This window comes from Pseudorasbora parva, chromosome 18 (assembly GCF_024679245.1).
Source record: "Pseudorasbora parva isolate DD20220531a chromosome 18, ASM2467924v1, whole genome shotgun sequence".
Taxonomy (NCBI): domain Eukaryota; kingdom Metazoa; phylum Chordata; class Actinopteri; order Cypriniformes; family Gobionidae; genus Pseudorasbora; species Pseudorasbora parva.
Genome location: NC_090189.1, coordinates 1,221,373 through 1,235,545, shown reverse-complemented (window position 1 = coordinate 1,235,545; position 14,173 = coordinate 1,221,373). Strand labels below are relative to the sequence as shown.

The 14,173-nt window shown below is 43.7% G+C and overlaps 2 protein-coding genes across 6 annotated transcripts in view; one reads left to right on the top strand and one right to left on the bottom strand.

Moving 5' to 3' along the window:
* Positions 1–14,173, bottom strand: part of znf462 (zinc finger protein 462) — an 80,135-nt gene that overhangs the window by 51,853 nt on the left and 14,109 nt on the right. Inside the window, exon 1 of one of the 5 annotated variants that reach the window (XM_067422741.1) lies at positions 11,774–12,226. The exons of the other annotated variants lie outside the window; for them this stretch is intronic. The gene's annotated coding sequence lies outside the window, so the exon portion shown is untranslated. Of the gene's footprint in view, positions 1–11,773; positions 12,227–14,173 lie in introns of those variants that run through there. 5 annotated transcript variants of the gene reach the window in all.
* LOC137047029 (putative proline-rich protein 21) lies at positions 5,839–11,529 on the top strand. The gene is made up of 2 exons (XM_067424561.1): positions 5,839–5,940; positions 10,390–11,529. The coding sequence occupies exons 1-2, from the start codon at positions 5,839–5,841 to the stop codon at positions 11,527–11,529; spliced, it is 1,242 nt and encodes a 413-aa protein (XP_067280662.1).

Genomic DNA, 14,173 nt, shown 5'->3' with positions numbered 1-14,173 from the left:
CATTATGTTTGGCGTAAAAGCAACGCAGCTCATCACCCTGAACACACGCCATCCCCACTGTCAGACATGGTGGCGGCAGCATCATGGTGTGGGGCTGCTTTCCTTCAACAGGGACAGGGAAGATGGTTAACATTGATGGGAAGATGGATGGAGGCAAATACAGGACCATTCTGGAAGAAAACCTGATGGAGTCTGCAAAAGACCTCAGACTGGGACGGAGATTTGTCTTCCAACAAGACAATGATCCAAAACATAAAGCAAAATCTGCAATGGAATGGTTCAAAAATAACCATATCCAGGTGTTCGAATGGCCAGACCTGAATCCAATCGAGAATCTGTGGAAAGAACTGAAAACTGCTGTTCACAAACGCTCTCCATCCGACCTCACTGAGCTCCAGCTGTTCTGGAGGAGGAATGGGCAAACACTTCAGTCTCGATGAGCAAAACTGATAGAGACACACCCCAAGAGACTCACAGCTGTAATCGCAGCAAAGGCGGCGCTACAAAGGGTTAACCTAAGGGCCGAATAATTTTGCACGCCCAATTTTTCAGTTTTTGATTTGTTAAAAAAGTTTGAAATATCCAATAAATTTCGTTCCACTTGTTGTTGATTCTTCACAAAAAAATTGTTTCATATCATTATGTTTGAAGCCTGAAATGTGGCAAAAGTTTGCAAAGTTCAAGGGGCCCGGATACTTTCTGTAGATAGATAGATAGATAGATAGATAGATAGATAGATAGATAGATAGATAGATAGATAGATAGATAGATAGATAGATAGATAGATAGATAGATAGATAGATAGATGATAGATAGATAGATAGATAGATAGATAGATAGATAGATAGATAGATAGATAGATAGATAGATAGATAGATGATAGATAGATAGATAGATAGATAGATAGATAGATAGATAGATAGATAGATAGATAGATAGATAGATAGATAGGAATAAATAAATTATCCAATAACAATACGCATTAAAAACACTGTTCCCCCCCAATGTTCAAACCAAATCTATGCCCTTATTGGCCTTACACCATTCAATAAAGCAGAAACTTCCAGATCACAAACATCAGAAAACGAATCACTCCGCACAACGCTGACGATTTCCCAGAGTTCATATCAACAGATGTGAGATCTTCTGGAGTGATGTGCTCATAATCTTCTCCCTCCATCCAAATCATTGGCTTTTATGTTTCAAAGCAAATCCCTTCCAGGAAGCATATGGCAGCAGAAATAGGTCAGCCATTAACAAACCTACATGGAGCTTCTGAGACGCATCCAACACAAGCCGTTCCCAAGAGCAGATTTAAGACCCGCTAACCTCTTCTGCAAAAAAACACCAGCATTATTCTCCTTCTTAACCGGCCATGAAGAACAGAAAGAGTGACTATGAACCTTTTACTGTTTTCCCCAGAGAAACACTTTCCTTAATAAACAGACGGATATATCAGCAATATCACACAAGCAAGAGTTCAGTTTATACACAAAACAGTCAGTTTACGTTTTAGACATATTACAGTCCCTTTGTCTCGATCCTGCACGAATCAATGGTTCTGAATCATCTGAATGAATGATTCAATGGCTTTCTCTGAATGAATCACTGAACAAATCAGATTTAAAGAAACACTCAATGACAGCCCACTGATTTTTTTCTTATTAATTAAAACGGCATTTTCAATAAATAAATTATGTGAGTGATTCAATGACTCACTCATAATGACGGCAAGTTCCTCAATGAATCAGACTCAATGATTCAATCTTTTCTGAAAGAATCTGTGTTCAATAAATTCAGTCGAATAAATGATTCAATAACTCATTCATTAAGATTCAATGACTCATTATGAATGAATCAGAGTGAATCATTGAATCCGAATGATTCAATGACTCATTCCGAAAGAATCAGGCTGCGTCCGAAAGCGCATACTTAGTAAAAAGACGAATATATATCAGCAATATCACACAAGCAAGAGTTCAGATTATACACAAAACCGTCAGTTTATGTTTTAGACATATTACAGTCCCTTTGTCTACTGGCGTAACAATGTAATCTACAGAAAGAGTCACTGAATCATCTGTTGCACATATACTCAAACAACGGCAAAAAAGATGCACACAAAATAGCCACATTTAAATGACACATTTACAGAGTCCAATAAAGCTAATGATCTAGTATAAAAAATATAATATCTACGCCCTAAAACAAATGTTTTTATGAAGACTTTGCCCCATGTTGAACATTAGCCATGTGCCAAACTGCTCTCGAGACAATTGCTATACGCCGGCAAACATCTCATATGGATGTGAGTTATAACAACCTGAGTTTTTATTGTTCAAGAGTCTATAAATGCTAACGAACACAACAGCATGATGTTTTGCTAATGTGTATGCTAATGACGGGGAAATGTAAAGGCTCCTGGCGTAGTTTTGCCGTCTCCTCCATCATGCATCCAAGATCTAAAACACGTTCATTCTCTCCTAATCTCCACCGCAGCTTCAGCTCTTTTCTCTCAGTGTCTGAAACGCTTCCGTCTAAGATTCAGTCTCGCTAAGCTCCGCCTCTCTGAGAGTTGCTCTGCTCTGATTGGCCAGAAAGCAAGCGCTCATTATCATATCTGAATCTCTTGACACGCAGTGATACGAACAGTAACGATGGTGTGGGTTTGACCGTCTCAATTTCAGCAGAAAACAGCGACTCATGAACAACACCAACCAAACTCTTCCAGTCTCAGAGACGACAACAGTGAGAGAGGGCGGGGCTAAGAGACGGTGTTCAACCAATCAGGACCAGAGGCGGGCATTATGCAAATTAACGACAGTGAGAGAGGGCAGGTCTAAGAGACGCTGCTCAGCCATTCAGGACCAGAGGCGCACATTATGCAAATTACGACAGTGAGTTAGGGCGGGACTAAGAGACTCTGTTCAGCCAATCAGAATCAGAGACGGACATTATGCAAATTAACTACAGTGAGTGAGGGCAGGGCTAAAAAACGCTGTTCAGCCAATCAGGATCAGAGGCTGGCATTATGCAAATTAACAACCGTGTTTGATCAAGGGTGAGGCAAAGAGACGTTGTTCAGCCAATCAGAATCAGAGACGGACATTATGCAAATTAACTACAGTGAGTGAGGGCAGGGCTAAAAAACGCTGTTCAGCCAATCAGGATCAGAGACGGACATTATGCAAATGACCTACAGTGAGTGAGGGCGGGGCTAAAAAATGCTGTTCAGCCAATCAGAATCAGAGACAGACATTATGCAAATTAACTACAGTGAGTGAGGACAGGGCTAAAAAAAACGCTGTTCAGCCAATCAGGATCAGAGACCGACATTATGCAAATGAACTACAGTGAGTAAGGGCAGGGCTAAAAAACGCTGTTCAGCCAATCATAATCAGAGACCGACATTATGCAAATGAACTACAGTGAGTGAGGGCAGGGCTAAAAAACGCTGTTCAGCCAATCAGGATCAGAGACAGACATTATGCAAATGAACTACAGTGAGTGAGGGCAGGGCTAAAAAACGCTGTTCAGCCAATCAGGATCAGAGGCTGGCATTATGCAAATGAACTACAGTGTTTGATCAAGGGTGAGGCAAAGAGACGCTGTTCAGCCAATCAATAGCAAAATAGTTACAAACCTACAAATCAGAATCGAGTAGAAAGTGTGACTGGAATTACTGACAGTTTGGGAGACAAAAGAGTTCTCTGGGGAAACAGCATTAATAATAATTCCACATATTATCATAAATGTCAATGATGATGAACATGAAGTCAGAGTCCTGAAGACAAGCGCTGATCTAGAACATTCACAGATTTCTCAAAATACAGGACATTTCCAATGGACAATGAATTAAATAATGAGAACAATGCCGTACATGCTAAAGGTCTTTATTAATTGTTGTGGGCTCCATAAACCCTTATAATAGTGAATAGTGTCATAATTCCCCGAACACTGTTCCCATAAGCCTGTGTGGTCAGATATGACAGCAGAGATCTTCAGAAAGTGCTGCGGTTGAGGAGTCACATCGCTCCACTGCTCCTGACTGAATTATCTCCTGCATCAGCGCTAGCGACTCCATTTCACTCCAGCGTCAAGGCAACTGCTGACACTGGTCATCCACCATTTTGTGCTCCTCAAGGCAGATCTTCCTGACTCGAGAGCCTGACACGTGCATGCATTCACACACGAGGGCAAACGCCTCCACCAGCTTCCTCCACCAACATCAGCACAACAATCTGAAACCAAAGCCTCCGCAGTGCCTCAAACCGTGCAATCCAACGTCAAAATATCTCTCACAACTTGTGTCTGTTTATTTTAGGAGGAACATATGAGTTGATAACGCTTGAGCAACAAAACATCAATGCTGTTTGCTTTCACTAAATCATTTAAACACTGATGTATGATTTACTTTGCACTCAGAAATCGCACAAATGCAACACAACGACTGCAAGGGTATATTCTTGTGTGTCAGATTCCTGCGAGTCTGATATCTGCGCATTTAAACGGATGGTAAAACACTTTTCTAACTTTAGCTAGTGTGTAATGTCGCTGTTTGAGCATAAACAACATCTGCAAAGTTACAACGCTCTAAGTTTAAAGGAAATGGAGATATTTGCTTTTAAAGAAATCCCTTTCTAAGGACTACAGCAAACGGCCGGTAGAGAACTACAGACATTCGTCCAGGGCTGATGACATCACTTACCCCAATATTTGCATAAACGCCGCCTCCTAGAATATTAAATAAGGGGGACGAGGCCATTAGTGCTGTGGAGAAGAGTTGCTGTGGTATAATAATAATAAGTTTTAATATTTATTTATATATAATATATAATTTATTATATAGTTTATTATACTATATTGTATAGTTAGTTACTGACAAAACGCTGTTATTTTCATCCGGATTGCAGGTCTAGGCCTGTCACGATAACAAATATTGCTGGATGATAAATTGGCCAATTAACTATTGCGATAAATGATTATATTGTCATTCTGAGACCATTTTCATCTAAAATATTGATAATGGCATAATAATGCAGGTACACCTTTTCAATTTCTAACGACTATTTAACACTGAAAAACAGTATGGATGAAATACCAAATGAATAAATATCAAAAACTATAAATAAAATGGATGAAAACTGCAACGGATGATTGCGTTTTAGATGGATATTAGGGGCGGCACGGTTCAGAAAACCTACGGTTCGGTTCATATCACGGTTTTAGGGTCACAGTTTTCGGTTTGGTACGGTTCTTGTTGTTTTTTTCTTTTAATCGTTAACACTCCAGAAATTTACTTCAGCATATGATATATAGCTTAATTATCCACAATTTAGAATACAGTATTAAAAAAAATGTTTTATCATGTAGCCTAGAAATCTAGACGCACCCTAGCGGCAGCAAATCTAATCTGCCGCGAGTGTCGTCTAGGAACTCTCAATACCCTTCTGAGCTGTAAACGCCAAACTCTTGTCGGGCCAATCACATCGTGTATAGAGTCGGTGGGCGGGGCCATAATGACGACGGCCGAGTTGCGTTTGTGTGCTTCTAGTAAACACAGAAACTGGCGAACGGCGGCGGTCTTTCGAATCAGCTTTGACCGCGACTCTGGAAGACTTGAGTTCAGCTTTTCTCTGAGAAAAGAACAAAGAACGGCACTGAAGTCATTCTGAAGAAGGGAAGATGTGTTCAGAGTTTAGCCGACCGGATACGGTGAATGTTTAATCTGTCAGCTCTGCTTCACCGTCGTTGCTCTGGTTGGTGTAGCGCTATCCTATCGCGTGCAGAGGGAGTTTGACAGACAGCCGTTTATCCGCCCCTCAGATTGAGCTGTCAATGGAGAGTTTCCAGACCAAACATCTGGATGTGGCTCTGGCTTGTCAGGCTTGTAATCATGGACAAACTAAACTGAACTTGACCATCTCTGAGGAAAGCTCAGTGAGATTTTAATACAGCGAGAGAAGACATGCTTTTCATTTATTTGGCAAAAGGAGAATGTGTATTGCTATCTCTACAGGAACTCATGTGCCTTTTTAGCACACAAAGACCTGAAGAATTAACTGGCAATTATCAAACGGCCAACTTCAGTGTAGCTTTAAGCCTCGTTCATACACGACGCGAGACCCTATTCCGCTCGCCATCAACTTTGCGTGTGGCTCCGCAACCGAAGCACGAGTTCCAGGCGAATCTGGCCGAGCATGATGTCTCGTCCCCCAGTCTGTACGTCGAGTATTATATAAACGAGTATTTTTTTACAGTCCACGGTATAAACACCTCCCCAAACGGACGAGGGCGCGCCGTCAGTCAGAGAGACGAGGAAAACAAACAAGCATTTAAAGAGAAATTATCGTCGGCCGGAAAATTTACCAAGCTAATTTGTGTGTGTGTGTGTGTGTGTGTGTGTGTGTGTGTTTGTGTGTGTGCGATTAATTGATTGATTTATCAATTACTTTAATTTATTTATTGCGACAGGCCTATGCAGGTCCACTTTGTTCAGGGAGTTAGGGATCAATGGTTAAAATGTGTTTTTAACTCGGTCCCTCATAATTATTACCCAAATCTCGCTCTCTGTGCTGCACATTTTACGGAGGAAAGCTTCCACAATCTTCAATGCAGGATTCGCACAACGGCTTGTCCTGAAAGATGGAGCCGTTCCAACTTTAAAAATGGGCCACAACCTGTAAGCCAGATTTATTTTCCGTCATGTGTTTGTCTGTAATAGTTCGTTATTGTTAATTGTACGTTGTAGCAAGGAAGTAAACGAATGACAACGCTGCAAAGCAGTTTGTTAAACGCTCATTCCTGCTTAACGTTATCCGACAAACACCGAACGAAAATCTCAACGGCTGATTAGATCTATTTATGTATTGTTTGTCTACAGCCGTGCTAAACATGGTTCTGTTTGGGCTACCATAGTAAAGCCAATGTTCAGTGTTAGTTTTGGGTTAATAGTTCTTGCGACAGATATTTGGCTATAATCGTTCTAAAAACACAAAAGCTGCCATTCAGTAGCGATCACTATAGATCCTCCATCTCTACGGCCGCTAAAGGGGAGGGGTTTCCGAAACATGTGCACTAGACGGTAAGCCAATCAAAACACCGCTGGGTGAGCGAACCAATCAGAGCCCATAGTGTATTTCTGAGGGACCGGCTTCATAGAACCAGAAACTATCAGACCGTTTTTACAAGAGCAGTGTAGAATAAAGGTCAAATATATGAAAAATAATGCAATTATTTTAAAGGATGTTACAGTGCACCCCACAAACACAATCAACCTTCGAAAAGAATGTGTTTTACCGCCCCTTTAGCACACTACACCTATAACTCAAGTGTAAGACACAATCTCAGCTCTGCATTATTGAAAAAGACATATTTCATCCTTCCTGAGCTTCCCTAATTGCCGGCCTCAGGCGTGGGAACATTTTATCTAATGATGACGGATGAAACTCTTGGAGATCCTGCGCTCAACAAGGTCCTGCTTTCCACACACACTTTACTCTGATCTGAGAGTTCATTCATGAGCTGGATTACAGTCAACGCATATTCTTCACCCGGAAACACGGTCAGCAGGGCCGGCGTTTGCTATAGGCGAGCTAGGCGGTTAGGCGACAATTGTGTTGGGGGCGCGAGCGCCCTCTAGTGCCGCCTAGGGATGGCGAATACTAAACATTCTAAAACTAAACATACTCCACCACACTCCACTATACTCCACCACACACCACTATACTCCACCACACTCCACTGTACTCCACTATACTCCACCACACACCACTATACTCCACCACACACCACTATACTCCACCACACACCACTGTACTCCACCACACTCCACTATACTCCACTGTACTCCACCACACTCCACTATACTCCACCACACTCCACTGTACTCCACTATACTCCACCACACACCACTATACTCCACTATACTCCACTGTACTCCACCACACACCACTATACTCCACTGTACTCCACCACACTCCACTATACTCCACTGTACTCCACCACACTCCACTATACTCCACCACACTCCACTGTACTCCACTATACTCCACCACACACCACTGTACTCCACCACACTCCACTGTACTCCACTGTACTCCACTATACTCCACCACACTCCACTGTACTCCACTATACTCCACTGTACTCCACCACACTCCACTGTACTCCACTATACTCCACTGTACTCCACCACACCCCACTGTACTCCACCACACTCCACTATACTCCACCACACTCCACTATACTCCACTGTACTCCACCACACCCCACTGTACTCCACCACACTCCACTGTACTCCACTATACTCCACTGTACTCCACTATACTCCACCACACTCCACTATACTCCACCACACTCCACTGTACTCGACTATACTCCACTGTACTCCACTATACTCCACCACACTCCACTGTACTCCACCACACCCCACTATACTCCACCACACTCCACTGTACTCCACTATACTCCACCACACTCCACTGTACTCCACTATACTTCACTATACTCCACTGTACTCCACTATACTCCACTATACTCCACTATACTCCACCACACCCCACTATACTCCACGACACCCCACTATACTCCACCACACTCTACTATACTCCACTGTACTCCACCAAACCCCACTATACTCCACCACACTCCACTGTACTCCACTATACTCCACCACACTCCACTGTACTCCACTATACTCCACCACACCCCACTGTACTCCACTATACTCCACCACACTCCACTGTACTCCACTATACTCCACCACACCCCACTGTACTCCACCACACTCCACTGTACTCCACTATACGCCACTGTACTCCACCACACTCCACTGTACTCCACTATACTCCACCACACTCCACTATACTCCACCACACTCCACTGTACTCGACTATACTCCACTGTACTCCACTATACTCCACCACACTCCACTGTACTCCACCACACCCCACTATACTCCACCACACTCCACTGTACTCCACTATACTCCACCACACTCCACTGTACTCCACTATACTCCACTGTACTCCACTATACTCCACTATACTCCACCACACCCCACTATACTCCACCACACTCTACTATACTCCACTGTACTCCACCACACCCCACTATACTCCACCACACTCCACTGTACTCCACTATACTCCACCACACTCCACTGTACTCCACCACACTCCACTATACTCCACTGTACTCCACCAAACCCCACTATACTCCACCACACTCCACTGTACTCCACTATACTCCACCACACTCCACTGTACTCCACTATACTCCACCACACTCCACTATACTCCACCACACCCCACTATACTCCACCACACTTCACTGTACTCCACTATACTCCACCACACCCCACTATACTCCACCACACTCCATAATACCACACCACACCCCACTATACTCCACCACACCCCACTATACTCCACCACACTCCACTGTACTCCACTATACTCCACCACACCCCACTATACTCCACCACACTTCACTGTACTCCACTATACTCCACCACACCCCACTATACTCCACCACACTCCATAATACCACACCACACTCCACTATGAATGAATGAGGCATTTATATAGCGCTTTCAAATGTACAACTGTACACCCAAAGCGCTTCTCACTCATGTCAGGGGTCTCTCCTCAACCACCACACAACACTTTACTATAATAAAGTACACACTACACTACAATAAACTAAACTACACTATACTACAGTACACACTACACTGCACAAATTCTGAGGTCAAGAGGTCAAGATGCTACATATAACAGCATCACGCATCAGCATTCAATCTCCATCAGAGCTTAGGGAGGGAATGTAGGAAGAAAAGAATAAAACGCAACGGACCAAAACATTGGAAAATAACCAGGAAGCGTTTTCCCTCAGGAAACTTTCAGTTCCAATTCCGCTGTTCTCTTTCTGTCTTTGGCCTGATTCGGCCAGTTTCCTCAAGCCAATGAGTGTTTCCATCAAACCGCATAGAACATCAAAGCATGAAGACGACATGCTCGCCCAAAGACGAGAGAAACGGTCGTCTGTTTGGACCACAGGATCATTTAATGATGGACTCCTCTCAGCTGAAGGAACACGAGAGCCTGCGAGCTTTCAGAGCAAAAACTGATTCCACTAAACATCCAAAAAAAAACACAAAAAAAAACATCCAGTGCTGACTGAAGAAACGTCCACACACTTTCATCATTTCCACAACAACATCATTCTAACCAGCCGTACTGCATGAGGTCAAAGGTCATGTGTTCACTGTCATCACAATCATTTCCACAAAGAACAGTTTACATTTAGTTGGCGTTTACAGCAAATAAACGTCATTTCATACAAGAATAATGAACTTCTCTACTTTTAACCAATAATATCTGTCAGTTGGCAGATCAGCTTCACCCCATCAGCTTCACCCCATCAGTTTCACCCCATCAGCTTCACCCCATCAGCTTCACCCCTTCAGTTTCACCCCATCAGCTTCACCCATTCAGCTTCACCCCATCAGTTCCACCCCATCAGCTTCACCCCATCAGTTTCACCCCATCAGCTTCACCCCATCAGCTTCACCCCTTCAGTTTCACCCCATCAGCTTCACCCATTCAGCTTCACCCCATCAGTTCCACCCCATCAGCTTCACCCCATCAGTTCCACCCCATCAGCTTCACCCCATCAGCTTCACCCCATCAGCTTCACCCCATCAGCTTCACCCCATCAGCTTCACCCCATCAGCTTCACCCCATCAGCTTCACCCCATCAGCTTCACCCCTTCAGTTTCACCCCATCAGCTTCACCCCATCAGTTCCACCCCATCAGCTTCACCCCTTCAGTTTCACACCATCAGCTTCACCCCTTCAGCTTCACCCCATCAGCTTCACCCCTTCAGCTTCACCCCATCAGCTTCACCCCATCAGCTTCACCCCATCAGCTTCACCCCATCAGCTTCACCCCATCAGCTTCACCCCTTCAGCTTCACCCCATCAGCTTCACCCCATCAGTTCCACCCCATCAGCTTCACCCCATCAGCTTCACCCCATCAGCTTCACCCCATCAGCTTCACCCCTTCAGCTTCACCCCATCAGCTCCACCCCATCAGCTTCACCCCATCAGCTTTACCCCATCAGCTTCACCCCATCAGCTTCACCCCATCAGCTCCACCCCATCAGCTTCACCCCATCAGCTTCAACCCATCAGCTACACCCCATCAGCTTCACCCCATCAGCTACACCCCATCAGCTCCACCCCATCAGCTTCACCCCATCAGCTACACCCCATCAGCTACACCCCATCAGCTTCACCCCATCAGCTACACCCCATCAGCTACACCCCATCAGCTTCACCCCATCAGCTTCACCCCATCAGCTTCACCCCATCAGCTTCACCCCATCAGCTTCACCCCATCAGCTTCACCCCTTCAGTTTCACCCCATCAGCTTCACCCCATCAGCTTCACCCCATCAGCTTCACCCCATCCGTTTCACCCCATCAGCTTCACCCCATCAAAAAAAAACTGCTGAAGGGTTAAAACTGTGAATGTGAACTGTTTACCGTCATGTTCTGATCTGTGATTCACATCAAACTGAAATCATTTGGAGCCAATATTTAGTTATCAGAACTTTTCTGAAACCCATGACACTGAAGACTGGAGTAATGATGATGATCACAGGAATAAATCACACTTTACTATATATCCACACAGAGAACAGATGATCTACACTGGATTAAAAAGCAGCTTTTGGTGAGCAGAAGAGACATTTAAATCATCTTACCGCCCCCAAACTTGTAGCGTATGTTGATAATTCCCCATTTCGACTGTAGATCCGTAACGCAGGAGTCCGTCAGTCACCACAGCTTCACAAGCAGATGAACCTTTATCATCTGTTTGTGTTGTAAATGTACAGGAAGAGTTACAGGAAGAACCAGTTACAACAAACCCATTCATTAACCTGAAGATCCTGAAACTGCACTTATCAACTGACGGGAGGTTTTAATGGCCAACAACAATGTGTTCCAACCATAGACTGTAAAATATGGCTGTAGTGTCCGTGACGTCTCCCATAGGATTCCGATGAGCCATTCTGAAGCGTAAAGCATAGACAGTAGAAGAGACACAGCGTTCCCATAGACTTCAACGGCGAATTGTGAAGTCCATTAGAAGTACTCACTTCCTGATGGCTGAGCGTTTCTACGCAGGCTCAGACTGAGCTTGAGGACGTAGATGTGACGTGAGCCTCCTGTCTGACAGCTGTACGTTTAACACGTTGTTTAAAAGTTTTGTCCCGTTGCTTTTGGCTCACTACGGGCTTCTCCCCATTCTTCCCCCTTGACTTTATCAGACTTTATGTCTCCACGTCCCCCGACTGCCTCATAGACAGTAAAGATTGCTTCTGAGCGTCTCCTCCTTTCTATACGGTAATTTCTCAGCTGTGCGACAGAGTCGCGTTGGTTTTGATGCAATCGTTAGCCTATTTTTACAAAAACAGCTTCTGCGGGGCGATGGTGTAAGATACAAGGTAACGGAGCCTTTTATGCATTGTCGTGTTTCTTAAAACAAATTGTATACTCAATAGAACACGAGCCGACAGTCCAGCTGACGACATATTACAATTATGACCAGATTAGAGTTATAGCGATCACAAAACACAAACCGTTCTCATGATCAACTCGATAGAACACGAGCCGACAGTCCAGCTGACGACATATTACAATTATGACCAGATTAGAGTTATAGCGATCACAAAACACAAACCGTTCTCATGAACGACTCGATAGAACACGAGCCGACAGTCCAGCTAATGACATATTACAATTATGACCAGATTAGAGTTATAGCGATCACAAAACACAAACCGTTCTCATGATCAACTCGATAGAACACGAGCCGACAGTCCAGCTAACGACATATTACAATTATGACCAGATTAGAGTTATAGCGATCACAAAACACAAACCGTTCTGATGATCAACTCGATAGAACACGAGCCGACAGTCCAGCTGACGACATATTACAATTATGACCAGATTAGAGTTATAGCGATCACAAAACACAAACCGTTCTCATGATCAACTCGATAGAACACGAGCCGACAGTCCAGCTGACGACATATTACAATTATGACCAGATTAGAGTTATAGCGATCACAAAACACAAACCGTTCTCATGATCAACTCGATAGAACACGAGCCGACAGTCCAGCTAACGACATATTACAATTATGACCAGATTAGAGTTATAGCGATCACAAAACACAAACCGTTCTCATGATCAACTCGATAGAACACGAGCCGACAGTCCAGCTGACGACATATTACAATTATGACCAGATTAGAGTTATAGCGATCACAAAACACAAACCGTTCTCATGATCAACCCGATAGAACACGAGCCGACAGTCCAGCTGACGACATATTACAATTATGACCAGATTAGAGTTATAGCGATCACAAAACACAAACCGTTCTCATGATCAACTCGATAGAACACGAGCCGACAGTCCAGCTAACGACATATTACAATTATGACCAGATTAGAGTTATAGCGATCACAAAACACAAACCGTTCTCATGATCAACTCGATAGAACACGAGCTGACAGTCCAGCTAACGACATATTACAATTATGACCAGATTAGAGTTATAGCGATCACAAAACACAAACCGTTCTCATGAACAACTCGATAGAACACGAGCCGACAGTCCAGCTGACGACATATTACAATTATGACCAGATTAGAGTTATAGCGATCACAAAACACAAACCGTTCTCATGATCAACTCGATAGAACACGAGCTGACAGTCCAGCTGACGACATATTACAATTATGACCAGATTAGAGTTATAGCGATCACAAAACACAAACCGTTCTCATGATCAACTCGATAGAACACGAGCCGACAGTCCAGCTGACGACATATTACAATTATGACCAGATTAGAGTTATAGCGATCACAAAACACAAACCGTTCTCATGATCAACTCGATAGAACACGAGCCGACAGTCCAGCTGACGACATATTACAATTATGACCAGATTAGAGTTATAGCGATCACAAAACACAAACCGTTCTCATGATCAACTCGATAGAACACGAGCCGACAGTCCAGCTGACGACATATTACAATTATGACCAGATTAGAGTTATAGCGATCATGAAAAGAGGAAACAAAC